Source organism: Mastigoproctus giganteus, chromosome 5 (assembly GCF_048544385.1).
Source record: "Mastigoproctus giganteus isolate SK-2022 chromosome 5, ASM4854438v1, whole genome shotgun sequence".
NCBI classification, from domain to species: domain Eukaryota; kingdom Metazoa; phylum Arthropoda; class Arachnida; order Uropygi; family Thelyphonidae; genus Mastigoproctus; species Mastigoproctus giganteus.
Genome location: NC_143579.1, coordinates 1223157 through 1251059, shown reverse-complemented (window position 1 = coordinate 1251059; position 27903 = coordinate 1223157). Strand labels below are relative to the sequence as shown.

The window sequence follows — 27903 nt, the reverse complement described above, 5'->3', positions numbered from 1 at the left end:
GCATATGAAGAGCACTCTTTGGGTAGAAAAATAGCAGTGCATGCCTGGTGCATGCACTGCTATTTTTCACAAAATTCAGCACAAGATATGAATCAATTATGGATAATCCCTGATCAGGTGCATCACCTGATCAGGGATTACCCTGACTTCTAATCTCTCTTGGCATAAGCATAATACATGTATTGCTTCCTCTGCATCTAAAAAACTGGGTTTTCTCTTCACTCTTGCCATTACTTTTCTTCAAAAGTAATGCCAAGAGTGAAGGCATTACTTTTCTTCAAAACAGCTATTCACTCACTCTGTTGATTTTTTGGATATTTCTCTAGATATGCAGCATGTAGTTGTTGAAAGCCATCTTCTGGTAGGAGATGTCTTCCCCAAGTCTGGAAGTAAGTATCACAGACTGGTAATATTGTATCCCAGGGAAGTCGATGCATTTAGTATGACAGTTAGTTTGTTGAAATCGAGCAATCAGATCGGAAGTATCTCTTTGATGAGTATGTTTTCTGGTTTGTTAACTGTTGGATGTATGCTGTACATATTTTCCCATATTGGTGTATATAATGTTTCGTACACAGGATAGTTTGTAATCCACTTTATTTTGGCTGCATAAGATAATAGTACTTGTCTTCTAAGGTGTAGTGGAGGTTTATAAGCATAAAGATTTTGAACAGGAGAAGTATGCTACGCTCCTAAGGCTAGGCATAGTGCACTACGGTGAACTGGGTCTAACCATCTTAATGCACTTGGTTTTGCAGAGCTGTAAACAGGTGTCCTGTAATTGAGTTTGGATCTTATCAGGCTTCTCTACAAATGTAACAAGGTGTATCTGTCTGCTACTCACTTTGTTGCAGATGTAACTTTCAGAATATTTACTTTCTTTAGATAATTTGTTCTAAGACGCTTTATGTGGTCTAAATAGGTCAGCTTCTTATCAAGGGTCAAACTGAGAAAAATTGAGCTGGATGTTATTGGAATTACTTGCTGTCCTAGCTTTAGTTCTGGGTCAAGTTTTTTTTCGACAAAAGTGTATTCCTACTGTCTTTTGCTTAGAGATTTGAAAGGCATTATTTTGGGTCCGTGCGGTAACTTTATTAATTGCTGATTGTAGTTGGCGCTCTATTGTTGGCATCTTTTGCGAGTGACAAGAAATGGTGAAATTGCCAACATAAAGTGCTGCATCTATGGCATTTGGTATTTGTTCAGCTATTGAGTTTATTTTCATGGCAAACAGGGTAGCACTGTGTACTGATCCCTATGGTACTCCATCTTGTACAAAGACCTGTGATAGTGTGGTTAACATTTTAACTTGGAAAGTTCTTTGTTGCAAAAAATTCCTCTCATCCCAAAGTTATAAATGTCTCTAACTATTCCATACTGCCATGATGTGTCATATGCCTTTTCGATATCAAAACGGATCATTACTAAGTGTTGTTTTCTTATGAAAGCATTTCTTATACTGTTTTCTGCTTTTATCATTAAGTCTAAAGTGGACCTGTTCTTTCTGAAATCATACTGAGCAGAGCTTAGTAGGTTGTGGGTTTCTAAGAATCACATTAGTCAGGGGTTTACAATTTTTTCAGGTATTTTTCCAAAGCAGCTAGTTAAGGCTATTGGGTGATAGTGATTCAGATTTGTGGGATCTTTATCTGGAAAGGAATTTTCAAGGTATATCCTGTTATATTAAAAGGAGCAATGATATCAATGATTTATCATCAAATTGTTTTACCATCATGTATACTATTCATCTGGACCTGCTGCACTTTGGTTCATCTGTGAAATGGCTTTATGAAGTTCTCTTAGAGTGAAAGGTTGGTTATAGGATTCTTTATTTTTACTGGAGAAATTCAAATTCAATTTATATGTTTCTGCATGTGCTTTATATTTTTGGAAAGCTGGTTCATAGGAGCTACTATCTGATATATTTTTTAAAAGTTCTACCAAGAGTATTTGCTATGTCTTCTGGTTTAGCTATATCTTGTCCATTCCATTTTATTTTCTATATAATATCGGTGTAAATACACCATAGTTAATCCATAGATTTGAGCTACGATTGTAGCGTAGAAGGCATCGTTTTAATTGTATCTCATAATGTGGTTGCCTTCACAACAAGATAGCTACTATTGAATTACTTCAAATAAATAACGCTTCTCTAGTAGAGAAGACTACTGTTATTTATTTTCAGTGTACCACCGTTTCAACTTCGCAACTGAGATGGCTTGTTGTATTACCTACCCGCCCACTGATGACGAAGCCAAAAAGCTTCGAAGCGATCGTCTGGGTGGTGGTGGTATGCTGAAAATAAATAACAGTAGTCTTCTCTACTAGAGAAGCGTTATTTATTTGAAGTAATTCAATAGTAGCTATCTTGCTGTGAAGGCAACTACATTATGAGATACAATTAAAACGATGCCTTCTACGCTACAATCGTAGCTCAAATCTATGGGTTAACTATGGTGTATTTACACCGATATTATATAGTTAATTATCAAAACCCATAAGGATTATGCCTAGTGCATTTAATTTTCCAAATTCCATTTTATAAAAAGCAGAGAAATTTTTTGATATTTATTGTTCATTTAATTTATTTTGTTCCAAACCTACCAACGGTCTGTTTTATTAGTAATTGTATATGCAAAATGGATCCAAGATTGTTTCTTACTAAACTTAGTAATACGTCTGACATTTGCCCTTGCCTTTTTGAATTGTATCAAGCTGGTCATGGTAGGGTGTTTTCTGAAAATATTCCAAGCTTTGATTTCCTCGCGTTTTGCTAGAATAAATGAATTGTTCCACAATGGTTTTGGGTGTATGGGAAACTTTGATGGAGTTTTTGGTACTGTTAATTTTGCAGCTTGGAGGAGTTTGTCAGTTACATATTTTGCTGCAGAGTCAATTAACATCTGTTGGGTTTGTTGCTTGTATCTTGCCCAGTTTGTCCCATCTAATCTCCACTTTGGAGTACTGTCCAGTTGACAAGGAGTTGATTCTTTTAAACCAGTCTCCAAATTACGGCCCGAGGATATTTCAATTGTATCGTAAAAGTAAATGTTTATATTAGATCACAATAAAATTTATGAAAAACACATTTTACAGATTGTTTTAACATTCGTCGGTTGATTTGACGTCTGTATCGTCGGTGTTGACGTCTGTATCGTCAGCTTAGTCTTGTTAGATATTAATTCTGTTATTTCCACTAAAAAATGTTTCTTTGAAATATTGTTAAAATAATCCATTAATCTTGACAGTGTCAATAAATAGCAATCGGCATTAGAGACAGTAATTAGGGATTTCCTATTCCCTTGCCAGCCTGCACACCAATGCCGATGTTTAAGTATGAGAGCAAAGGTCACCCTAGGTATCCACTACACGAAGAATCATGGATCCAGAATAAAACTTAACATCAGCATCATGGTTTGATGATTGGTACTGGTAGTATCCTGAATCAGCCTGCACACGAACCCTGATGTTCAGAGTATGGGAGCAAAGATAGGTGGAACGACTTAGATTACAAATGTAACATATTTAATTAATGCATAACTTGATACGGAAGTTATACAAATGGAACTCGTAGATATTTGATACAGAAAAATATATATAGCGTTATAACTGTGTTGGGATACAAGTTTAGGGTTATAATTTTGTACTGAAATTGAAATTTTATTGAAATTAAATCGATATCATGACTCAGAGCAGCAAAGCAAAAGGCTCAAGCTAATGGGAGTGCTGTGGCTCAGAGGAGAACTGAGGGGACAGTTGCCCTCTCAATCACAGCCTTTTAAAATGCACTGCTTCCATGATGTTTCTGGAGAAATCGGGTACGGGACATGATATTGCCATGGAGGATTTCTTTGTGTGTGCGTGCGATGCAAAGAGTGTAACGAAATCAGGCGACAACTGAGCATTGTTATGGGCCTATATGAGAGCTTGAAGGACAGGGTGGATGCCCTCGAAGGATCTAAAGTGAGGGGCCCATCAAGCTCTCAGCTGCCCACATCAACACCAGAGCTTGCACTTGGTCATCATTCAACACAGCGGCAACCCCCAAGGCAGAATGCGCTGGTCCCACAGGAACTAGTAGTTGTTGGTACTCTATTGTCAGGGAAATGGGGAACATACTTTCTAAAAAAGGATAGGTGGAACAGGACCAGGGTTGGTCTGCCAGGGGCAAAGGTTGATGACGTAGAGTGGATATCATCTTTTAAGGGCACAAAAGGTGATATAGTTGTACACGTTGGCACTAATGATATTAAGAGTAGGAGACCGGAAGAATTACTTAACAAGTACAGATCAGTTGAAAACAATCCGTGAATTAGGGTTGAATTTGAAAGTGTCTGCAACTCTGCCCAGACACGATAGGAAGGAGTATATGATGAGAGCCTTGTCGATCAATTCGGCCCTGGAAAGACTGTGCAAGGCTCAAAGGGAAGAATTTTTTTCAGCCTGGTCTGTACTTGTTAACAGAAGGGACTGCTTCTACAGGGATGGGATACACTTAAATAAAAAGGGTGCAAGAATATTTGCTGATGCTATCGAGGCAGTGTTAGGTGGGTCGGAAAACTGCTAGCTTGGGGGGAGACAAAGACGAATAGATTAACAGTAGCCACTGGCAGAGGTGAAAGAGATTCTTGCACTGCTTTTATTAGAATGAGCAGAAGTCTGGAAAACAAGATGCAGGATATTTCAGAGACTGCTGGGAGTCATTGCGGTACAAGTAAAAACATGGGTTGTGTTAGGGTAGCTAAGAAAAAGAACAGGTGCATGTATACTTGCGTGTACACCAATGCTAGGAGTTTGGTAAATATATTTGATGAATTTGAGGTATTGCTCAAAGCATCAAAGGCAGATATTGTTGGGATATCAGAGATGTGGCGTCACACAGATATAAGGAATGCAGAACTGGAATTTGGGGAGTACAACGTCTACAGAAAGAGTAGACAGGATAGGAAGGGAGGAGGGGTTATGCTATTAGTTAAGACATACATAAAATCCAAGGAAGTGAAGCCAGTGGACATCGCTGGACAATGCAGTGTCGAGTCAGTTTGGTGTGACATAAGCATTGGGAGATTAAAATTGAGAGTAGGAGTGTGCTATAGGCCTAATGACTCTGATGAGTATAATAAGAAACTGTACAGGGAAATAGAGTGGGCCAGTAAATCAGAGAGTCTTATAATGGGAGATTTTAATTTCCCAGATATTGACTGGAATTTGGGGGCTGGTCTCTCACACACTAGCAAGGCTTTTGTAGATTTATTGGATGATTGTTTTCTACATCAGCATGTTCAGGAGGCAACTAGAGGGAAGAATACTCTTGATTTGATTATCAGCAGTGATTCTTCATGCATTAAGAATCTGCAGATAAATGAACCACTAGGTGACAGTGATCACAATGTGCTAAAGTGGGATTTATTCAAAGAGGTAACTACCATCAGGGGTAAAGGGAAGGGTTTTTGCTTTCATAGAGGCGACTACGATGGTCTGAGACAGTATTTAAATTCTATACAGTGGGACCAACTGATGATGTTACCAACAGCAAATTCAAAATGGGAAGCATTCAAAGAACTTGAACTTGAGCAGATGGAGTGAGAGGTGGCAAATGAAGTTTAACATTGACAAATGTAAAGTACTACACATGGGAAACAGCAACCCTAGAGCAACGTATCAACTCTGTGGTACTACACTGAGAGTGGCAGAGAATGAAAGGGACTTGTTTTTTTTTTTTTTTTTTTTTTGGCTGATGCTGCATAAGCTTGCTTTCTTGCATCAAATGTCTCTACTAATGCTAATGCTAACTTTATCTTGGAAGCTACTAGGCTTTACATACCAACTAAGAAATATTGTTCAAGGTTTAGGCCTAAATGGATGTCATGAACTAATAAGACATATAGCAGAGAAGAAAAATACATAGGATACAAATAAATTAATGGGTAACATGAAAGCCTATGATAGATATGTTGATCTGTAACCAAGTAACAAAGGTTAGGCAGGCGAAGGCAGATTACAAGAAATCTTTGGTAAAGGATGCAAAGAAAAACAGCAAAGAGTTCTTTACTTATGTAAACTCTGGAAGGAACGGGATGAATCAGATTGGTCCACTTGATATCAATGGCTCAACTGTTGATGATCCTGCTCAGGTAGCTAACAAACTAAATGAATATTTTGCATCGACATTCACACATGAGGAGTTATTCAGGGAGGGGAATGCCAGAGGTGTATTCAAATCTGGCAGTAAGCTAGATAATTCTGTAATAACTGAGAGTAAAGTGGAGGAGAAATTGTTGAAGATAAACACAAGAAAGGCACCTGGGGTGGATGGGATCTATCCAGTTATATTAAAGGAGGCAGAAAAGGGAGTAAGCAAACCCTTAGCCATAATTATGAGAGCTTCCTTCGACTCAGGGGAGGTACCCGTAGACTGGATATGTGCAAATGTTACCCCAATTCAGAAAGGAGGATCAAAGGCTGACACAAGTAATTATAGACCTGTGAGTTTAACTTCTTTTCCACGAAAATTAATGGAAGCACTGCTGGATCATCTTGACAAGAATTCAGTTATAGCTCAAACACAGCATGGTTTTGTTAAGGGAAGGTCTTGCCTGACCAATTTGATTGGATACTATTATGCGGTCACAAAAGAAATGGATGCAGGGAATAACTTTGATATTATATACTTGAATTTTAGAAAGGCTTTTGATACTGTTGCACATGGAAGACTGCTGCACAAATTGGAGCAGTGTGCCATTGGAGGCAAATTGCTGCGATAGATAAAGGGGGAGAAGACAGAGAGTGGTAATCAATGGAGACGCTGCTCAGCGTGGACTAATGTTATTAGTGGAGTCCCTCAGGGTTCAGTGTTGGGTCCATTATGGTTTTCTGTATTTATAAATAATATTGATGATAGTATATCAAGCTTAATGTCCAAGTTTGCAGACGATACAAAGGTTGGCACGGTTGTTATGGACACTACTGACGCTATGCTGCTGCAACAGGATCTGGAAAGGTTGAGAAGATGGGCTGAGAGGTGGCAAATAAAGTTTAACATTGACAAATGTAAAGTACTACATATGGGAAATAGCAACCCCAGAGCACGTATCAACTCTATGGTACTACACTGGGAGAGAATGAAAAGGACCTGGGGGTAATTGTGCAGGCAGATATGAAGTTCTGTGAGCAGTGCAGATGGGCTGCAAGAGTAGTTCATGGTGCCTTATCGATGATATACAGGAATTTTTTTTCGCCTTAGCATTAGTAGAGGTATATGATGCAAGAAAGCAAGCTTATTCAGCATCAGCCAAAAAAACAAAAAAAAAAAAACTACACCACTCCCATTTCACCCCTCTGTTCGCTCGAAATATCTGTCTAGTTGAGCCTTAAATTTGTTTAGGCTATCAACTTCAACAACAAGTGATGGAAGACGGTTCCACCAACCAACCACCCGCTGGCCAAAGGCAAATTTCCGCACATCTATCCGACATCCGTCCTTTTAGCATTAGCATTAGCATTAGTACAGGCATTTGATGCAAGAAAGCAAGCTTATGCAGCATCAGCCAAAAAAAAAAAAAAAACAAAAAAAAAAAAAAACCCACTTCCACTTCACCCCTCTGTTCGTTCAAAATACCTGTCCAGCTGAGCCTTAAACTTATTTAGGCTATCAACCTCCACCACAAGGGATGGAAGTCTGTTCCACCAAGCAACCACCCGCTGGCTAAAGGCAAATTTCCGCACGTCTATCCTACATCTGTCTTTCCTCAATTTGAATTTATGCCCTCTCAGGTGATCTTTCTGAGCTAGAGGAAGAATCCCATCAGCATTGAGCATGCTTAAACCATTCAAGGCTTTATACACCTCTATCAGATCACCTCGCTGGTACCTAGTCTCCAGACACTGTAATTTGCAAAACTTAAGCCTTTCTTCGTAAGAGCACCCCTTTGTTCCATTCACTAATCTTGTTGCCCTTCTCTGTACTCGTTCCACCAGCTCTACATCCTTCTTGAAATGAGGCCTCCAGACCTGTATACAGTACTCTAGGTGTGGCCTGACCATTGCCTTATACAATGGAATAATCACCTCCTTATCCCTGCTGGAAAAATTCCTGTATATTATTGACAATACTCCATGAGCTACTCTTGCAGCCCGTCTGCACTGCTCAGAAAACTTCATATCTGCCTGCACAACCACCCCCAAGTCCCTTTCAAATCCTTCCTCAATTTGAATTTATGCCCTCTGAGCTGATTATTCTAAGCAAGATGAAGAATCCCATTGGCACTGAGCATGCTCAAACCATTCAAAGCCTTATACACCTCTATCAGATCACCTCGCCGGTGCCTAGTCTCCAGCAATTTTGTTTACATATGTATAAAGAAAGGTGGTAAAGAGTATAGTGTAATTAAACCTTTCATTAATATAATTTAAATATTTAGCAGGGATAAGGAGGTGATCCCTTGCATAAGGCAATGGTCAGGCCACACCTTGAGTACTATATACAGATCTGGAGGCCTAATTTCAAGAAGGATGTAGAGCTGCTGGAACAAGTACAGAGAAGGCAACAACATTAGTGAATGGAACAAAGGGTTGCTCTTTCGAAGGAAGGCTTAAGTTTTGCAAATTACAGTGTCTGGTGACTAGGCACAGGCGAGGTGATCTGATAAGCGTGTATAAAGCCTTGAATGGTTTAAGCATGCTCAATGCCGATGGGATTCTGCCTCTTGCTCAGAATAATCACCTGAGAGGGCATAAATTCAAACTGAAGAAAGACAGATGTAGGATAGATGTGTGGAAATTTGCCTTTAGCCAGCGGGTAGTTGGTTGGTGGAACAGACTTCCATTCCTTGTTGTGGAAGTTGATAGCTGTACAGTGTCAAATGCCTTTTTATAATCCACAAATGCCAGGCATAATGGCATTTTATATTCGTTTGCTTTTTCCATTAGCTGCGATATTATGTGAAGGTGATCCATAATTGAGAATCCTGTCCTAAAGCCAGCTTGCTCTTCCCATTGATTCTCATCAAGTGTTCTTTCTAAAGTGTTAGTAATGACTCTTGTGAACAACTTGTAGATGTGGGACAACAAGCTAACTGTTCTATAATTTGCAATTTCTGATTTATCTCCTTTCTTATGCAGCAAAATTATGATTGCATTATTCTGCTCCATAGGCATCACACCTTTCCTAATGTATTTTGCAATGAGTCTTGCCAGTTTCTGTGTCATTTTTCTTCCTCCAAATTTTATCAACTCTGCAGTAACTTCGTCTTCACCTGGGGCTTTTTGATTCTTCATTTTCTTTAATGCATGTTCTACAATATCAGGAAGGATATCGGATATGTCGTATGTGTTGCTAATTTATGATCCATCTTTCCCACTGCTGGCATGATTCCCTTGCTCCTCATATAATACTTTATAGTAGTCTTCTGATATTTGAATTATGCCTTCTCTGCTATTTATAAGTACACCATCACTATTCTGCAGATTCAGTATCAATGGGCTTTCTGTATTACTGCTGATTTAAGTCATTTGTTTTTCCCTTAATGCTTGTTCTACTTTTATTGCGTTAAATCTTCTTATGTCCTGACTGAGTCACTTTCTAATGGCTTAGCATGACACAGTATATTCAATTCAAGCTAAGTATAATTTAAGCTAAGTATACTCAATATACTTAGCAAACTGTGTTATGCTAACTATATTGAGTATACTTAGCATAACACAGTATATTCAAAATGAAAAATTCAAGGGCAGATAGTGATAGGAATATAATAATAACCTTTATGTTAAAATATTTCATAAAATATTAAGAGATGTCAGTGTTTACTTACTTCAATATTCACAAGTATTTTTTTTATTCTAGTGATCCCATAAAAATCATGTTGAAAAAAAGAAATGTTGATGCTCAGTGTAGCATTTATAATGAGCGATGGGCAATTAATTACTATTTTTGCACTGCTCAATGATACTTGCACATGTCTTATTTGCAATGAAGCCTTGTCAGTGTTCAAGGAATATAATGTGAAACATCACTAGGCCACAAAACATGCCTCAAATTATGATAAATTTCAAGGAGCTTTGCAACAGAAAAAAAAACTCCAAGAACTAAACCAAAGTCAACAACAGAAGATTAGAACTTTCACATCAAAATTTATCTGCAGTTTAGTTTTCGAGCTTCCCAAATCATTGACGAAGAAGGAAGGGCCTTTACAGATGGAGAATTTGTAAAATGAATTTGCATGGCAATTGCAGAAGTATGTCCTGAGAAAGTAAAGAATTTTGTGTCTGTAAGTTTATCTTCATCAATTGTAAGGAGAAGAATTGAAGATTTAGGAGCCAATGTTCAAAATCAACTCATAGAAAAAGTTCATGAATTCACACATTTTTCAATAGCAATTGATGAGAGTGAAGATATAAGCCATATAGTTCGATTATTAATTTATATCTGAGGTGTAAATCAAAATTTTGCAGTAACTGAAGAGCTAGTTGCATTAAAAAGCTTGAAAGGTACAACAGGTGAAAATAGATTTTTGAGTGTGTCAGAAGCAATTGACGGCCTCAAATTGAATTGGGATTTGCTATCAGCGGTTATGACGGATGGTACTAAAAATATGCTCGGTACTAAAATTGGGTTCGTGGGTCAGCTTCATAAATATCTTGAGAGTAAAAATATTAAAAAACCAATGCAATTTCATTGTATAATTCACCAGCAGCCTTTGTGCAGATAATTTTAGGGGTAGATTCAGTAATGTCAACTGTTAATATCAACAGTAAATTCTATTCACAAGACTGGTCTGAATCATTGGCAATTCAAAAAGTTTCTTGAAACTATTGAGGCTGAATACCTCAGTGTAGAACAACAAATTGTTCTACACTGAAATACGATGGTTGAGTTGTGGTAACATGTTGAAGCAACTTTTTGAACTTAGGACTGAAATAGGTTTATTTATGAACGAAAAATTCAAGGATGAGACAAACTTGTCAATGAATTGTATTATAATGTCAAAGCATTTGAAACAACGTTATTTAAAAGTCAACTACTTTGGAATAATTTTTCACATAGTAGCAGTAGTAGTAGCATGTGATGCAAGAAAGCAAATGTATGAGCTTATGGCTGATGCTTATGCAGCATCAGCCAAAAAAAAAAAAAAAAAATCACACCATTCCCTCCAAATGCCTGTCCAGTTCCTCCTTAAATTTATTCAAGCTATCAACTTCCACAACGACAGATGGAAGTTTGTTCCAGCAATTAACCACCCGCTGGCTAAAGGCAAATTTCTGCACATCTATTCTACATCTGTCTTTTCTTAATTTGAATTTATGCCCCCTTAGGTTCGTAATCTGAACAAGTGGAAGGATCCCATCAGAATTCAGCGTGCTCAATCCATTCAAGGCCTTATATACCTCAATTAACGTATATAAGGTATATAAGGTATATACCTTAAGGTGGTAGAAAATGAAAAAGACCTGGGAGTAATTGTGCAGGCAGATATGAAGTTTACTGAGCAATGCAGACAGGCTGCCAGGGCTGGTCATGGGTTTTTGTCAATGATATATAGGAATTTTGCTAGCAGGGAAAAGGAGGTGATTATCCCTCTGTATAAGGCAATGGTCAGGCCATGGCTTGAGTACTGCGTACAGGTCTGGAGGCCTCATTTTAGGAAGGATGTAGATTTACTTGAGCGTGTACAGAGAAGGGCAACAAGATTGGTGAGGGGAATGAAGGGATCCTCTTACCAAGAGAGGCTTAAGTTCTGCAAATTGCAGTGGCTGGAGACTAGGCACCTGCACGGTGATCTGATTGAGGTATATAAGGCCTTGAATGGGTTGAGCACGCTGAATTCTGATGGGATCCTTCCACTTGTTCAGATTACGAATCTAAGGGGGCATAAATTCAAATTAAGAAAAGACAGATGTAGAATAGATGTGCGGAAATTTTCCTTTACCCAGCGGGTGGTTAATTGCTGGAACAAACTTCCATCTGTCGTTGTGGAAGTTGATAGGTTGAATAAATTTAAGGAGGAACTGGACAGGCATTTGGAGGGAATGGTGTGATTTTTTTTTTTTCTTTTGGCTGATGCTGCATAAGCTCATACATTTGCTTTCTTGCATCACATGCCACTACTACTACTACTACTATCAGATCACCGCGCAGGTGCCTAGTCTCCAGCCACTGCAATTTGCAGAACTTAAGCCTCTCTTGGTAAGAGGATCCCTTCATTCCCCTCACCAATCTTGTTGACCTTCTCTGTACACGCTCAAGCAAATCTACACCCTTTCTAAAATGAGGCCTCCGGACCTGTACGCAGTACTCAAGGCGTGGCCTGACCATTGCCTTATACAGAGGGATAATCACCTCCTTTTCCCTGCTAGCAAATTTCCTATATATCATTGACAAAACCCCATGACCTGCCCTGGCAACCTGTCTGCATTGCTCAGAGAACGTCATATCTGACTGCACAATTACTCCCAGGTCTTTTTCATTTTCTACCACCTTAAGTGTAGTACCACACAGTTGGTACGTTTCTCTGGGGTTGTTTCTACCCATATGCAGTACTTTGCATTTGTCAAGGTTAAACCTCAGTTGCCACTTCTTAGCTGATCTGCCCAAATTATCTAGATCCTGTTCCAGTAGCAGACTGCCATTACTGTCATTAACAACCCTGCCAACCTTTGTATCATCTGCAAACTTCGACATTAAGCCTGATATACCTTCATCAATATCATTGATAAATATACAAAACAACAGTGGACCTAACACCGAACCCTGTGGGACTCCACTAATAACATTAGTCCAAGAAGAGTAGCACCCATTGATTACCACCCTCTGTCTTCTCGCACTTAACCATCCTTTTATCCATTGTAGCAACTTACCCTTAATACCATTCTGCTCCAATTTGTACAATAGTCTTCTACAATTGTACAATTTGTACAACATTTTCCATGTTGCAATATAAAATATTGCAACATAGAAAATGTGAAAATGTGTGCATTGTAAAATTTTGTTCAAAATGTTAGTTTGCTGCAGGAAAATTTTGTGGCTAGATTTTATGATTTTAAATCCAATTCAAAGGCGTTTGAACCTTTTCAAAATCCGTTTGATTTACCCATCAACGATGTTGATGAGAATTTACAATTAGAATTGGTAGATCTTCAATTTAATGATGCACTGAATACAATATTTTAAAATGAAAATCTAATTCAATTTTATTTAACATTATCTGAGTCAGATTGACCAAAAATTAAAAATTTTGCAAGGAAGGCTACATCAATTTTCGGAAGTACATGTATACGTGAACAGATCTTTCCAAAAATGAAATATGTGAAATCAAAAACATGATCGCATCTAACAGACCTGCATTTACATGACTTTTTAAGAATTGGAACTAGTACTTTAAAACTCGATATTACGAAACTTAGTCGCATTCTACAACCACATTAGTAAGGGCACATGATGCAAGAAAGCAAGCTTATACGGTATAGCATCAGCCAAAAAAAATCCCTTATTTCACCCATCCCCTCGCTCCAAATGTTTGTCAAGTTCTGCCTTGAATCTATTTAAGATGGAAGTTTGTTCCAGTAATTCCATTCCAGTATTCATCACATTAATTATAATTTTGTTGTATTACTGCCTGTATTTTTGTGATTAGTACAATAAATAAGTAATAATTAAAATTCAATATAAACAAACTGGTATATTTTATATTACATATCCATCAATCTATTTTTGAATCTGTAGATACAGGCTGGTATAAAATTTGTTTATCTGTATAACATTAAAGTTATGCAGAGAATGTAGTTTTCAGTAATTAGGAATTTTCTGCTAATTTGGAATATTTGGCAGCCTGCCTAATATTCCAAAAATTCATTTGTGGCCTGCTTCTCTGAAACTTTGTGTGGGGGCGGCTCATCCCCACTGACCTCTTTGGGGTTGCCTACTCTATTATCCCCATCCTTCTACCTGTTTTCCCCCACTCTAACTAAACAGACCTCTTTCGGGATGCCTACTCTATTGTCCCCATCTTTCTACTTGTTTTCCCCCTACTCTAACTAAACAGACCAAGTACACCCCATTAACAATGCTGCCAAATTCTAATCAACGTCTAAATTCAATCGCAGTCTCAAAAATCTCTTTTGGCCTTTCCAAATTCTAGTGTTCAAAAACCAACCCCCCCTTTTTTTTTTTATAAATAGGACTTGTCACTGAAATCTTTGGAAACTAGGTGGCAGGGCCTGCCTCCACGTGCCAAAGTATGGGCAATGGTGGTTCCCAATAGGGGCCCAACAGCTAAATGGTCAGAGAAACAACAGAACATAACACTACACGACATTTCACACCCCACACACTTTTTAAATCTCTGGCCTACACAGAGTTCTGTGTCACAAAAACAGAGTACAGAACATGGAGATAGGGGAAACCCTTGGTGCCGTCAGACAATTAACACACTTTACACTGCTGCAGAAAACAATCATCCAATAAATCTACAAAAGTCTTGCTAGTGTGCAAGTGACCAACACACAAGTTCCAGTAATTATATCTGGAAAGTTAAAATCCCCCATTATAACACAATCTGATTTACTGGCCCATTATATTTCTCAGTACAACTGTTCGTTGTAGTTATTAGAGTCATTAGGCCTATAACACTTCTCTCATTTTTGCTTCCCCAGCACTTATGTCACACCAAACTGACTCGACATTGCACTGTCCATCACCTTTAGGATGTGTCATCTGAAATAAACTCATAATACTCAAACTTGTTTAATTCAAAGTTCATAATTTCCATTTCACTGCATTTTTAGTTAGAGATTTTACTGTACTTTGAAAAAATATAATTATATAAATATAATAAATGTCATCACAAATTCTAACTTTTAGAATTGGTTATAGCATCTGTTGTAACAAATTCTGCAAGTTATAATTTGCTTTTACCTTTTCACAAATAGCTGAAATTTTCTGCTTGCACAAGATATTAATGTATTCAAGAAATGAAAACGGAATGTTAAAAATAAAGTAGACATACCTTGTTCTTGACAATTCAAATTAATTTCCTTAATAAACACATCTAGAGCACCAGCAGAACCAAGCTGTGGTCGTATCTCTGACTGCACAGTTAGATTAACAAGGCTTCCAATTGCTTGCTTGCTTACAATGACTGAGTGATGAGAACTTAGAGCAACTAGGGTATCCAATCCTTTTCCTTCTAATACCTGTTGCAAAAAAAAACAAAAAAAAAAAAAAAACCAGAAACTTTAATCAACAGCGATATCGTATTTGAAATGTTTATTCACCCTTAGGATGTGGTAAAGTTTTACCACATGCTAAAGGTGAATTTACATATTCTAGACCAATTTATTGATTCTAACAATAATTATTTAAATTAAGTAGTTTAAATTTAGTTAAAAATTTTTTTTTTTTGTGAAAATCACAAATATGAGAGGTATTAGAACCTATAGTACTTAGTACCATACGTGGGCTGAAGGTTGAGAAGACAAAAGAAGATATTTGTTGACATTAAACGAACTCCTGCAGACTGTATTTTTCAGGAAATACATACGAAGGAAGGTTGTTCCAGAAAACGGCAGTTGAATGAATAAACGAGGAAGGTTCTGTGAGTTCGAAGTTGGACAGTAAATGGATGTTGGTTGGTGGCAGCACATGTTTGGACTGTTTTGAAAGAGAGCGGGAATTATAGAAGCCAATTCGAAGACAGTGCCCATGGAAGTATCTGTAGAAAAAGGCACAGCAGAAACAGTACGTCTATGAGACAGCAAGTGGAGAGACTGTTAGAGATGAGTCATTAACTAACCTAACTGCCCTCTTCTGAATGGAATCTAGAAGCCCGAGAGATGTTCAGCATTAGCATTAGTAGAGGCATATGATGCAAGAAAGCAAGCTTATTCAGCATCAGCCAAAAAAAAAAAAAAAAAAAACACACACACCACTCCCATTTCACCCCTCCGTTCGCTCGAAATACCTGTCCAGTTGAGCCTTAAATTTGTTTAGGCTATCAACTTCAACAACAAGTGATGGAAGTCGGTTCCACCAACCAACCACCCGCTGGCCAAAGGCAAATTTCCGCACATCTATCCGACATCCGTCCTTCCTCAATTTGAATTTATGCCCTCTGAGCTGATTATTCTAAGCAAGATGAAGAATCCCATTGGCATTGAGCGTGCTCAAACCATTCAAAGCCTTATACATCTCTATCAGATCACCTCGCCAATGCCTAGTCTCCAGACTGTAATTTGCAAAACTTAAGCCTTTCTTCGTAAGAGCAACCCTTTGTTCCATTCACTAATCTTGTTGCCCTTCTCTGTACCCGTTCCAGCAGCTCTACATCCTTCTTGAAAGAGGCCTTCAGACCTGTATACAGTACTCAAGATGTGGCCTAACCATTGCCTTATACAAGGGAATAATCACCTCCTTATCCCTGCTAGAAAAATTCCTGTATATCATTGACAAGACACCATGAGCTACTCTTGCAGCTCGTCTGCACTGCTCAGAGAACTTTATATCTGCCTGCACAATTACCCCCAGGTCCTTTTCATTCTCCACCACTGTCAGTGTAGTACCGCAGAGTTGATACGTTGCTCTGGGGTTACTGTTTCCCATATGTAGTACTTTACATTTGTCAATGTTAAACTTCATTTGCCACCTCTCAGCCTATCTGTTCAACCTTTCCAGATCCTGTTGTAGCAGCACAGCATCAGTGGTGTCCTTAACAACCCTGCCAACTTTGGATCATCTTCAAACTTGGACATTAAACTTGATATCCCATCGTCAATATCATTCATAAACACCGAAAACAACAACGGACCCCACACTGAACCCTGAGGAACTCCACCAATAACATTAGTCCACGTTGGGCAGTGTCCATTGATTACCACTCTCTGTCTTCTGCCACTCAACCATCCCCTTATCCATAGCAGCAATTTGCCTCCAATGCCACACTGCTCCAATTTGTGCAGCAGTCTTCCATGTGCAACAGTATCAAAAGCCTTTCTAAGATCCAAATATATAATATCAAAGTTATTCCCTTCATCCAGTTCTTTTGTGACTACATCATAGTATCCAATCAAATTGGTCAGGCAAGACCTGCCCTTAACAAAACCATTCTGCATCTGAGCTATAACTGAATTCTTGTCTAGATGATCCTGCAGTGCTTCTTTAACCAGTGCCTCCATTAATTTATCTGGAACAGAAGTTAAACTAACAGGTCTATAATTACTTATAGACCTGTTATTCAAGAAGGGGACATTCTCCTTCTTGAATAACTCCTCATGTGTGAATGTAGATGCAAAATACTTGTTTAGATTGTTAGCCACCTGAGCAGCATCCTCAACTGTTGAACCATCAATATCCAGTGGACCAATCTGATTCATCCCTTTCCTTCTTGAGTTTAAATAGGTAAACAACTCTTTTCTGTTTTTCTTTGCATCCTTTGCCAAGGATTTTCGTAGTCTGCCTTTGCCTGCCTAATCTCCTTTGTGACTTGGTTACAGACCATCTTATATCTATCATAGGCTTCCATGTCACCCATTAATTTGTATGTATCCCATGCATTTTTCTTCCCTGCCACATTTCTCATTAGTTCATCTGACAACCATTTAGGCCAAAACCTTGAACAATATTTCTTAGTTCCTATGTAAAGCCTGGTAGCCTCCAAGATTAGTTCCTTGAATGCTTCCCATTTTGAGTTTGCTGTTGGTAACATCATCAGTTGGTCCCACTGTATAGAATTTAAATACTGTCTCAGACCATCATAGTTGCCTTTACGAAAACAAAAACCCTTCCCTTTACCTCTGATGGTAGTTACCTCCTTGAGTAAATCCCACTTCAACACACTGTGATCACTGCCATCTAGTGGTTCATTTATCTGCAGATTCTTAATGCATGAAGAATCACTACTGATAATCAGATCAAGAGTATTGCTCCCTCTTGTTGCCTCACGAACATGCTGATGAAGAAAACAATCATCCAATAAATCCACAAAGCCTTGCCAGTGTGCGAGTGACCAACCCACAAAAGTTAAATTTGATGAATTTGAGGTATTGCTCAAAACATCAAAGGCAGATATTGTTGGGATATCAGAGACGTGGTGTCACACAGATATAAGTAATGCGGAACTGGGATTTGGGGAATACAATGTGTATAGAAAGGATAGACAGGACAGAAGGGTAGGAGGGGTTATGCTATTAGTTAAGAAACACATAAAGTCCAAGGATGTAAAGCCAGTCAACATCGATGGACAGGGCAGTATCGAGTCAGTTTAGTGTGACATAAGCATAGGGAAATCAAAATTGAGAGTAGGAGTGTGCTGTAGGCCTAATGACTCTGATGAGTATAATAAGATATTGTACAGGGAAATAGATTGGGCCAGTAAATCAGAGAGTCTTATAATGGGGGATTTTAATTTCCCAGATATTGAATGGAATTTGTGGATTGGTCACTCGCACACTAGCAAGGCTTTTGTGGATTTATTGGATGATTGTTTTCTACATCAGCATGTACGTGAGGCAACAAGAGGGAGCAATACTCTTGATGTTGTTTGTTATTTGATTTTTAGGAGCATTAGCAACTAAGGCCATATTGCTCCGGGATATGCAGTGGTCATTTCGTGATCTTTCCGCATCCTTCGTATTTGGTGGTGACGGGCTCGAACCCCGGTCTAATCAAGAAGCGTGTGCTATGCACTGCTGCTCCTTCCCACCTGGCTACGGAGGCGCCTAATACTCTTGATCTGATTATCAGTAGTGATTCTTCATGCATTAAGAATCTGCAGATAAATGAACCACTAGGTGGCAGTGATCACAGTGTGTTTAAGTGGGATTTACTCAAGGAGGTAACTACCATCAGAGGTAAAGGGAAGGGTTTTTGTTTTCGTAAAGGCGACTATGATGGTCTGAGACAGTATTTAAATTCTATACAGTGGGACCAACTGATGATGTTACCAACAGCAAACTCAAAATGGGAAGCATTCAAGGAACTAATCTTGGAGGCTACCAGGCTTTACATACGAACTAAGAAATATTGTTCAAGGTTTAGGCCTAAATGGTTGTCAGATGAACTAATGAGACATGTGGCAGAGAAGAAAAATGCATGGGATACATACAAATTAATGGGTGACATGGAAGCCTATGATAGATATAAGTTGGTCTGTAACCAAGTCACAAAGGAGATTAGGCAGGCAAAGGCAGACTACGAAAAATCCTTGGTAAAGGATGCAAAGAAAAACAGAAAAGAGTTCTTTACATATTTAAACTCAAGAAGGAAAGGGATGAATCAGATTGGTCCACTGGATATTGATGGTTCAACGGTTGAGGATCCTGCTCAGGTGGCTAACAATCTAAACGAGTATTTTGCATCTACATTCACGCATGAGGAGTTATTCAGGAAGGAGAATGATGTAGGTAAAGTAAACATTGGCAGTGAGCAGAATGATTTTGTAATAACTGAGAGGGAAGTGGAGGAGAGATTGTTGAGGATAAACATAAAAAAGGCACCTGGGGTGGATGGGATCTATCCAGTTATATTAAAGGAGGCAGCAAAGGAAGTAAGCAAACCCCTAGCCATAATTATGAGAGCTTCTTTGGACTCAGGGGAGGTACCCATAGACTGGAGATGTGCAAATGTAACCCCAATTCACAAAGGAGGATCAAAGGCTGACACAAGTAATTATAGACCTGTTAGAGTAACTTCTGTTCCAGGTAAATTAATGGAGGCACTGGTTAAAGAAGCACTGCAGGATCATCTAGACAAGAATTCAGTTATAGCTCAGACGCAGCATGGTTTTGTTAAGGGCAGGTCTTGCCTGACCAATTTGATTGGATACTATGATGTAGTCACAAAAGAACTGGATGCAGGGAATAACTTTGATATTATATATTTGGATCTTAGAAAGGCTTTTGATACTGTTGCACATGGAAGACTGCTGCACAAATTGGAGCAGTGTGGCATTGGAGGCAAATTGCTGCTATGGATAAGGGGATGGTTGAGTTGCAGAAGACAGAGAGTGGTAATCAATGGACACTGCTCAACGTGGACTAATGTTATTAGTGGAGTTCCTCAGGGTTCAGTGTTGGGTCCGTTGTTCTTTTCGGTGTTTATGAATGATATTGATGATGGGATATCAAGTTTAATGTCCAAGTTTGCAGATGATACAAAGGTTGGCAGGGTTGTTAAGGACATTACTGACGCTATGCTGCTGCAACAGGATCTGGAAAGGTTGAACAGATGGGCGGAGAGGTGGCAAATGAAGTTTAACATTGACAAATGTAGAGTACTACATATGGGAAACAGTAACCCCAGAGCAACGTATCAACTCTGCGGTACTACACTGACAGTGGTGGAGAATGAAAAGGACCTGGAGGTAATTGTGCAGGCAGATATGAAGTTCTCTGAGCAGTGCAGACGAGCTGCAAGAGTAGCTCATGGTGTCTTGTCAATGATATACAGGAATTTTTCCAGCAGGGATAAGGAGGTGATTATTCCATTGTATAAGGCAATGGTTAGGCCACATCTTGAGTACTGTATACAGGTCTGGAGGCCTCATTTCAAGAAGGATGTAGAGCTGCTGGAACGGGTACAGAGAAGGGCAACAAGATTAGTGAATGGAACAAAGGGTTGCTCTTACGAAGAAAGGCTTAAGTTTTGCAAATTACAGAGTCTGGAGACTAGGCACCGGCGAGGTGATCTGATAGAGGTGTATAAGGCTTTGAATGGTGTGAGCATGCTCAATGCCAATGGGATTCTTCATCTTGCTCAGAATAATCACCTCAGAGGGCATAAATTCAAATTGAGGAAGGACGGATGTCGGATAGATGTGTGGAAATTTGCCTTTGGCCAGCGGGTGGTTGGTTGGTGGAACCGACTTCCATCACTTGTTGTTGAAGTTGATAGCCTAAACAAATTTAAAGCTCAACTGGACAGGTATTTCGAACGAACGGAGGGGTGAAATGGGAGTGGTGTGTGTTTTTTTTTTGGCTGATGCTGAATAAGCTTGCTTTCTTGCATCATATGCCTCTACTAATGCTAATGCTATCTGGGAAATTAAAATCCCCCATTATAAGACTCTCTGATTTACTGGCCCACTCTATTTCCCTGTACAATATCTTATTATACTCATCAGAGTCATTAGGCCTATAGCACACTCCTACTCTCAACTTTGATTTTCCTATGCTTATGTCACACCAAACTGACTCGACACTGCCCTGCCCTGTCCATCGATGTCGACTGGCTTCACTTCCTTGGACTTTATGTGTTTCTTAACTAATAGCATAACCCCTTCTCCCCTCCTGTCCTGTCTATCCTTTCTATACATATTGTGTTCCCAAATTCCAGTTCCGCATTCCTTATATCTGTGTGACACCACGTCTCTGATATCCCAACAATATCTGGCTTTGATGTTTTGAGCAATACCTCAAATTCATCAAATTTATTTACCAAACTCCTAGCATTGGTGTACATGCAGGTGTTTCTATTCTTGGCTACCCTAACACAACTCATGTGTTTACTTGTACTGCAATGACTCGCAGCAGTCTCTGAAATATCCTGCATCTTGTTTTCCAGACTTCTGCTCATTCCAATAAAAGCAGTGCAAGAATCACTTTCACCTCTGCCAGTGGCTACTGTTAATCTCTTAGTCCTTGTACCCCCCCAACTAGCAGTTTTCCGACCCACCTAACTCTGCCTCGACAGCATCAGCAAAAATTCTTGCACCCTTTCTATTTAAGTGTATCCCATCCCTGTAGAAGCAATCTCTTCTGTTAACAAGTACAGTCCAGGCTTAAAAAAATTCTACCCCTTGAGCCTTGCACAATCCCTCCAGGGCCGAATTGATCGACAAGGCTCTCATCACATACTCCCTCCTATCGTGTCTGGGCAGAATTGCAGACACTTTCAAATTCAACCCTACTTCACGGCTTTTTTTCAACAGTGACCTGTACTTGCTAAGTAATTCCGCCGGTCTTCTACTCTTAATATCATTAGTGCCAACGTGTACAACTATATCACCTTTTGTGCCCTTAAAAGATGATATCTGCTCTACAACGTCATCAATCTTTGCCCCTGGCAAAGGTTTTGGTGGCACTGCCCCAGATGTGGGAACAATATTCCATGGTAAGGCGGATTTGCGATTTGTAAAGAGTTAATAGCTGTTTGGAAGAAAAGTAACGGCGAGAGCGAAAGAGAAAACCAAGTTTTTTAGATGCAGAGGAAGCAATATTTGTAATGTGCTTGTGCCAAGAGAGATTAGAACTCAGGGTAACCCCCAAAAGAGATATCATTTTGCCTAGAAATTGGAGTGTTACCAAAGATAAGCATAGGAGCAGAAGAATCCTTTTTGCAAGATATAAGACAAGGCTGGGTTTTAGAAGGATTGAAATCTACTAAGTTTTCTTTGCCCCTCTGGAGATCAGCATTTAAGGAATTGGTAGCGGATATTCAAGAAGTTGAAGCTGATTGAGCAGGGCGAGGTTTCTCAAACTTGAAAGTGGAATGCAATGTGCTATCATCGGCAAAATTATGGATAGGATTTCTGGTCAATGGAAGAAGTTCAATAATATACAAGAGGAAAAGAGTGGGGTAAAGGAACTGAACCTTGGCAGATACCAGCATTAGTGGAGAAGTTAGAAGACTGAGAGCTATCTACCATCACCCTCAGTGAGCGGTCAGTGAGAAAACTGGATAACCAGTTACAAAAACCAGTTGGCAAACCATAAGATGGAAGCTTGTTTAGAAGACCTTTATGGCAAACACAATCAAAAGCCTTTGAGATGTCAACTGCTTGTGTTTCAACTATAAGAACACCAAAGTTTTAATTATTTAAATAGTTATATTAATAAATTTTCACCCAAAACTTCCTTAAAACGCTGTTTATTTCAAAACAGATAGATAAATCTCTTCAATGAACAGTTGTTAATTGTTGAATTAAGTTGCCTCTGTGGGTGGTTGGTTGAAATTCCAAGCTCAGCTGGAGAGATATTTACGTGAGAGAGTCAAATTAGGTGGTTTATTAAGATATATATATATATATATATATATATATTTTTTTTTTTTTTTGGCCAGTGATCGTGGCTTCCATCATACAGCTAATATTAATGGTAATACAAAGTAATTTGTTTACTTTATGGTCAAAAATTTTTCTTTCAGTTTCCTTTCAGTTATCATTTAACTCCCAGTAAGTATGTAACTTTGGCAGCATACATCAATTTATACGTCGATTTATCTTTCACTTCATAAAATAGAGTGATGTTATAATGTTAGAACAATTATTGATCCTATATATGCATTCCAAGCACTGATGTATGCATAATTGCAGAGCAAAGTGGCTTTCTCTTAACTGACCAAAGAAAGAGAATAAATAATCATTTAAAAAATTAATCTGAAATAATATATAACTTACCTGATTAGCACATTCTACTGAACACTCTTTAGTCAGATGGGCAATAGCCTTGACACTTTCTTTCATTAGTTCCTCATTTTCTGAATTAAGCAACTGTGTTATGTAAAGGATGCCTTGCACTTCAGTTATACTTTTTCTGTACTTAGGAGCACTTCCTAAAATTCTAAAAAAAAATAATAATCTTACCACATCTTTAAATAACTAGTTCTAAAATATTAGATGAATTAGAATTAGATCTAGTAGTATTAATGCTATTAATATGAATATTACTATACTGTATAATATACTATTAATATTAATTAATAGTATAATATTAATATATAATATACTAATAATATTAATTGAGGCAAATTGATGCAAGAAGCTAGATTTTTAGCACATTTTGTCCCTCCTCATCCTTAAGTGGAGATTTGCCTAATTTCACCCGCTAATCATTCTATAAATTTACACACACTGTCTTATTTCTACATTAGGAAAAAATTTGTTCCAAAGGTTACTAGCCATTTCACTGAAAAACATTTTCCTATATTATATCCTGTTTAGAACACTCTTTCATAAATTTAAGTAAACTGCCTCTTAGTTTGTACCACTTACAAAAGAAAAATGATATCCTCATATATCTAAGAATCAGTGGAAAATTTAAGGAATGATGCAGCAAAAATTTGTCTGAAATTAGGCAACAGTTCAAATGGATTTAAACTGGTATGATATCTTCACATATCTAGAAGAATCAGCAGAAAATTATGTGGAAAAATGATCTTTTGTAAATCTTCAGGCTGCTTACACGAAGGCATGAATGACATTAAGTATACAATCTGAAAATTTAAATAACAGCTATGAGGGTGATGTTGAGGAAAAAAAGCCACAAGTTGAAGCCGAATTTGAAACTGGCCAGAATATTGCTAAGAATAATGAGAGTTTGTGATGACAGCATTATCAACTTGGCACTTTGAGACAGTGCAAAATTCAGATGATAGAATTTTTTTGGCATGGTTGAGATGGGATACACTTGAATAGAAGGGATGCAGAAATATTTACTTTTTTTTTTTTTTATTTGGTGGTAGTTGGCACATCGGCTTCTGTGGCCATATTGCACCTCCCAAGGTTTTTGCAGTACTTTGATCCAAGCCCGAGGTGGGAATCGAACCCCCAACCTTTGGGTTGCCGGGCAGGTACTTTACCCACTCGGCTAGCCCGGTCGGCTAGAAATATTTACAGATGTTATTGAGACAATATTAGGTGGTTCAGAAAACTGCTAGTTTAGTGGGTTAATTAAATATACAGATTGACAGTTCAATAGTAGCCAGAACAAGCAGCGGAACTGATTCTTGCATTGCTTCCAATGGGACAAATAGCAGCCTGTAAAGCAGGGGAAGATTTCAAGAGAGAAACGTATCACTCTTATAGAAAGGATGAGGACTTTGAATATGGTAAATAATGGATACAGAAAAGATACAGATAACAGGAGGAGGGTGGTAATTTATGTTTTTATGTAAGGAAGTATATGAACTCTAAAACAGTGCAACAATACACATGGATTACTAGCGCAATACTGAATCAGTGTGGTGTTGCATGAGCACTGGGAAAACAATAAGTATTTACAGGCTAAACAGCTGTGACTGGTATAATGAACAGATGAATATAAGGAATTGCAACTGGCCCATACTATACAGAAAAATAGTTTTGCCAGGCTAATCAGAATTATAGTAGAATACTTCTGGATTTGTAGGATTGTTGTTAGAATTAAAAAAATAATTATTGAATAAGGATGATGAGAAGTTGAAAAAAAGAGCTCTTTGGATGACTATTTTCTATATCAATACGATGGTGGAGGGAGAGAGAGATAGAGAGATATCAGCAGCAATTTATTAGATATTATCAACATTCAAATAAAGCAACCATGAGTTGACAATGATCAGTGTATATTGAGGTGGGATTTATTGAAATAAATTAAGTCAAAGATAAAGGGATAAGATTTTGTTTTCACAAAGGTGATTACAATGGATGTGGACATCCTCTTCAGTAGAACCAACTGATATTAAAAAATGGAAATGTTAACTATGACTTGGCTCAGGAGCTCGATGAGTACAAGTGCAAGATTTTTGGTTTTTTTCGGTTTTTTTTTAGGAGAATTAGGCCATATTGCTCCGGTGCAGTGGTCATTCCCTGACCTTTCCGCATCTTCTGTATTTGGTGGTGACGGGCTCGAACCCTGGTCTAATCAAGAAGCGTGTGCTACGTGCTGCTGCTCCTTCCCACCTGGCTACAGAGGCGCCGTGCAAGATGGTAATGCTGCACATCCCATTGGAGTCTGTTATCTCCCAATCGCGAACCAATTCAATTATTCTTGACTGTCCCAGCTAGTTAACAGAAAAACGTTTATGATTTGCCTCTTCTGTGAGTATGGGCTTGGCACACCCAGGGTCCTGAGCTGGATACCATCATTCTTCTCTTTCTTGGTGATTCCCTTCTTTTGACTCTCTCTCTCTCTCTCTCTCTCTCTCTCTCTCTCTCTCTCTCTCAGGATAATTCAGGAATTTTTTTTGGCTGGTGCAGCATAAGCACCAAGCTTCCTTGCACTATATAGCTAATAATAATAATAATAATATACAATTGCTTCAGTAATACAGACAGCTACTGTAATGCCTACATGGCATGTGTTCAACTGATAAGGGTGAAGCTCATGTAATGTAATGATCTTGGATGTGCTCAGAGCTGGTTTATGCTAGCTCTGAGCACATCCAAGATCACTCAAGATATCCATTTCTCTGATTACCAAAAGGTTTCTGCCATGGGTGGCAATGATTAGCCCAAAGCCACCTAAGTGGAATGCCCTGAATCATAAACGTTTTTCCACAACCAGCTGGTTTATGACAGCTCTGAGCACATCCAAGATCACCTCCCATGATCCTTTGCACGATCTGCTCTCCTGACTCCATTCTTTTTGCCTTTCCCAAGTTTTTGCTGCAACCAGCTGGTTCATTCCAGCTCTGAGCGCATCCAAGGTCACCTCCCATGATCCTTTGCTTTAAATGCTTTGCTTTACTTTAAATTTTGCAAGATATCCATATCTCCAGTTACCAAAAGGTTTCTGCCACAGGTGGCATACCACCCGAATCAAACATTTTTCCACCACCAGCTGGTTTATGGCAGCTCTGAGCACATCCAAGATAACATGATCCTTTGTGTGATCTCCTCTCCCAACTCCGTTTCTCTTTGTTATGAAATGGAAATGACGTCAAATGATGTCATTTCTGCGTTATATCGTGACAAATTGATTTTACTACCATCCGAAGTTTAGCAGGTGCCACAAAAGATGTTTACACATCAAAAATCTAAACATCACTTGGACTTGACTCAAAGAAAATAACCTGGACTTAACTCTATCTGCCAAACGGAAACCTATGCAGTGCTTCCTTGTGCTGTCACTTTTGTTCCCATACCCCCTGCCCCCTCTTTCACCTGATGGAGACATCTCCATCTCACCTGAGGATACCTTAGCTGTTGTCCTCAAGGCTCTTCCTATCTACCTCTTTTCTCCCCCTCAATTATAATCTCACTTTCCAACACACTTTTTTTTTTTTTTTTGTGGTCTCTGTCAGGAAGCTCAGGCGACTCTGGCAGAGAACAGCCAGAGATTTTGGAACTGCCTGGCTACCTACGAGAGGTTAGTGGTGGACAATGTGAAGTCCCATCAGGGGCCCCACATTTCCGAACACTACACTTCACAAAACAACACACCACTCACACTTCTGGCTTTCACAGAGTACATGGTGCAGACGTGGGAAACCACTGGAGGCACCCCCAACCCTATGCCCACCAAGTATATAATTTATTTGTGGGTTGCTAATTCTCCAAGTGTAAGACATTGCATTTAGCAGCAAAACATAATATGTTCAGGAAAGTAAATCATACAAGATAATCTGCTTTTTGTATCAACCAAGAGATACTGTTTAAAGTTAAGACCAAGATGGATATCATATGAAGTGATGAACTAGTAAGGGGGGAATAAAATGCTACAGTAATAACAAAGTTATCAAGTTACTCTGCTGGTGGAGGGAGGTGGAGTTAAGCATGCTAAGGCAAGGATGTAGAGTTGCTAGGACTCTACATCCTTGCCTACAAAGAAGGGCAACAAGATTGGTAAGAGGAACAAAGGGATACTCTTACCAAGAAAGGCTTAAAGTTCTGCAAGTTGCAACATCTGGAGACTAGGCACCTGTGAGGTGATCTGATTGAGGTGTATAAGGCCTTGAATGGTTTGAGCAGGCTCAATGTGATGGGATTCTTCAGCTTGCTCAGATTACGAACCTGAGGGGACATAGGTTCAAATTACATAGATTCAAAATACAAAATTCAAATTACCACATTGGCCAAGATTTTTGCAGCTCCAGTGAATGCTAAGTTTTTATTTATATTTAGCCATTTTATTGACTTAATTGTTATACTAAATTATTTTCTGTAAGTAGCTTTATAGTTCTAGTCAAGCTCTGTGGTTTATTTTGAATTTAGATAGCAATTT

The 27903-nt window shown here is 38.7% G+C and overlaps 1 protein-coding gene across 1 annotated transcript in view; it reads right to left on the bottom strand.

Annotated features, from left to right (window-relative positions):
• Positions 1-27903, bottom strand: part of LOC150085122 (uncharacterized) — a 101426-nt gene that overhangs the window by 13735 nt on the left and 59788 nt on the right. The window contains exons 4-5 of the mRNA XM_090373838.1: positions 23382-23544; positions 15000-15186 (exon numbers count right to left, since the gene is read on the bottom strand). Of these exons, the coding sequence (XP_090229964.1) occupies positions 15000-15186; positions 23382-23544 (350 nt within the window). The remainder of the gene's footprint in view (positions 1-14999; positions 15187-23381; positions 23545-27903) is intronic.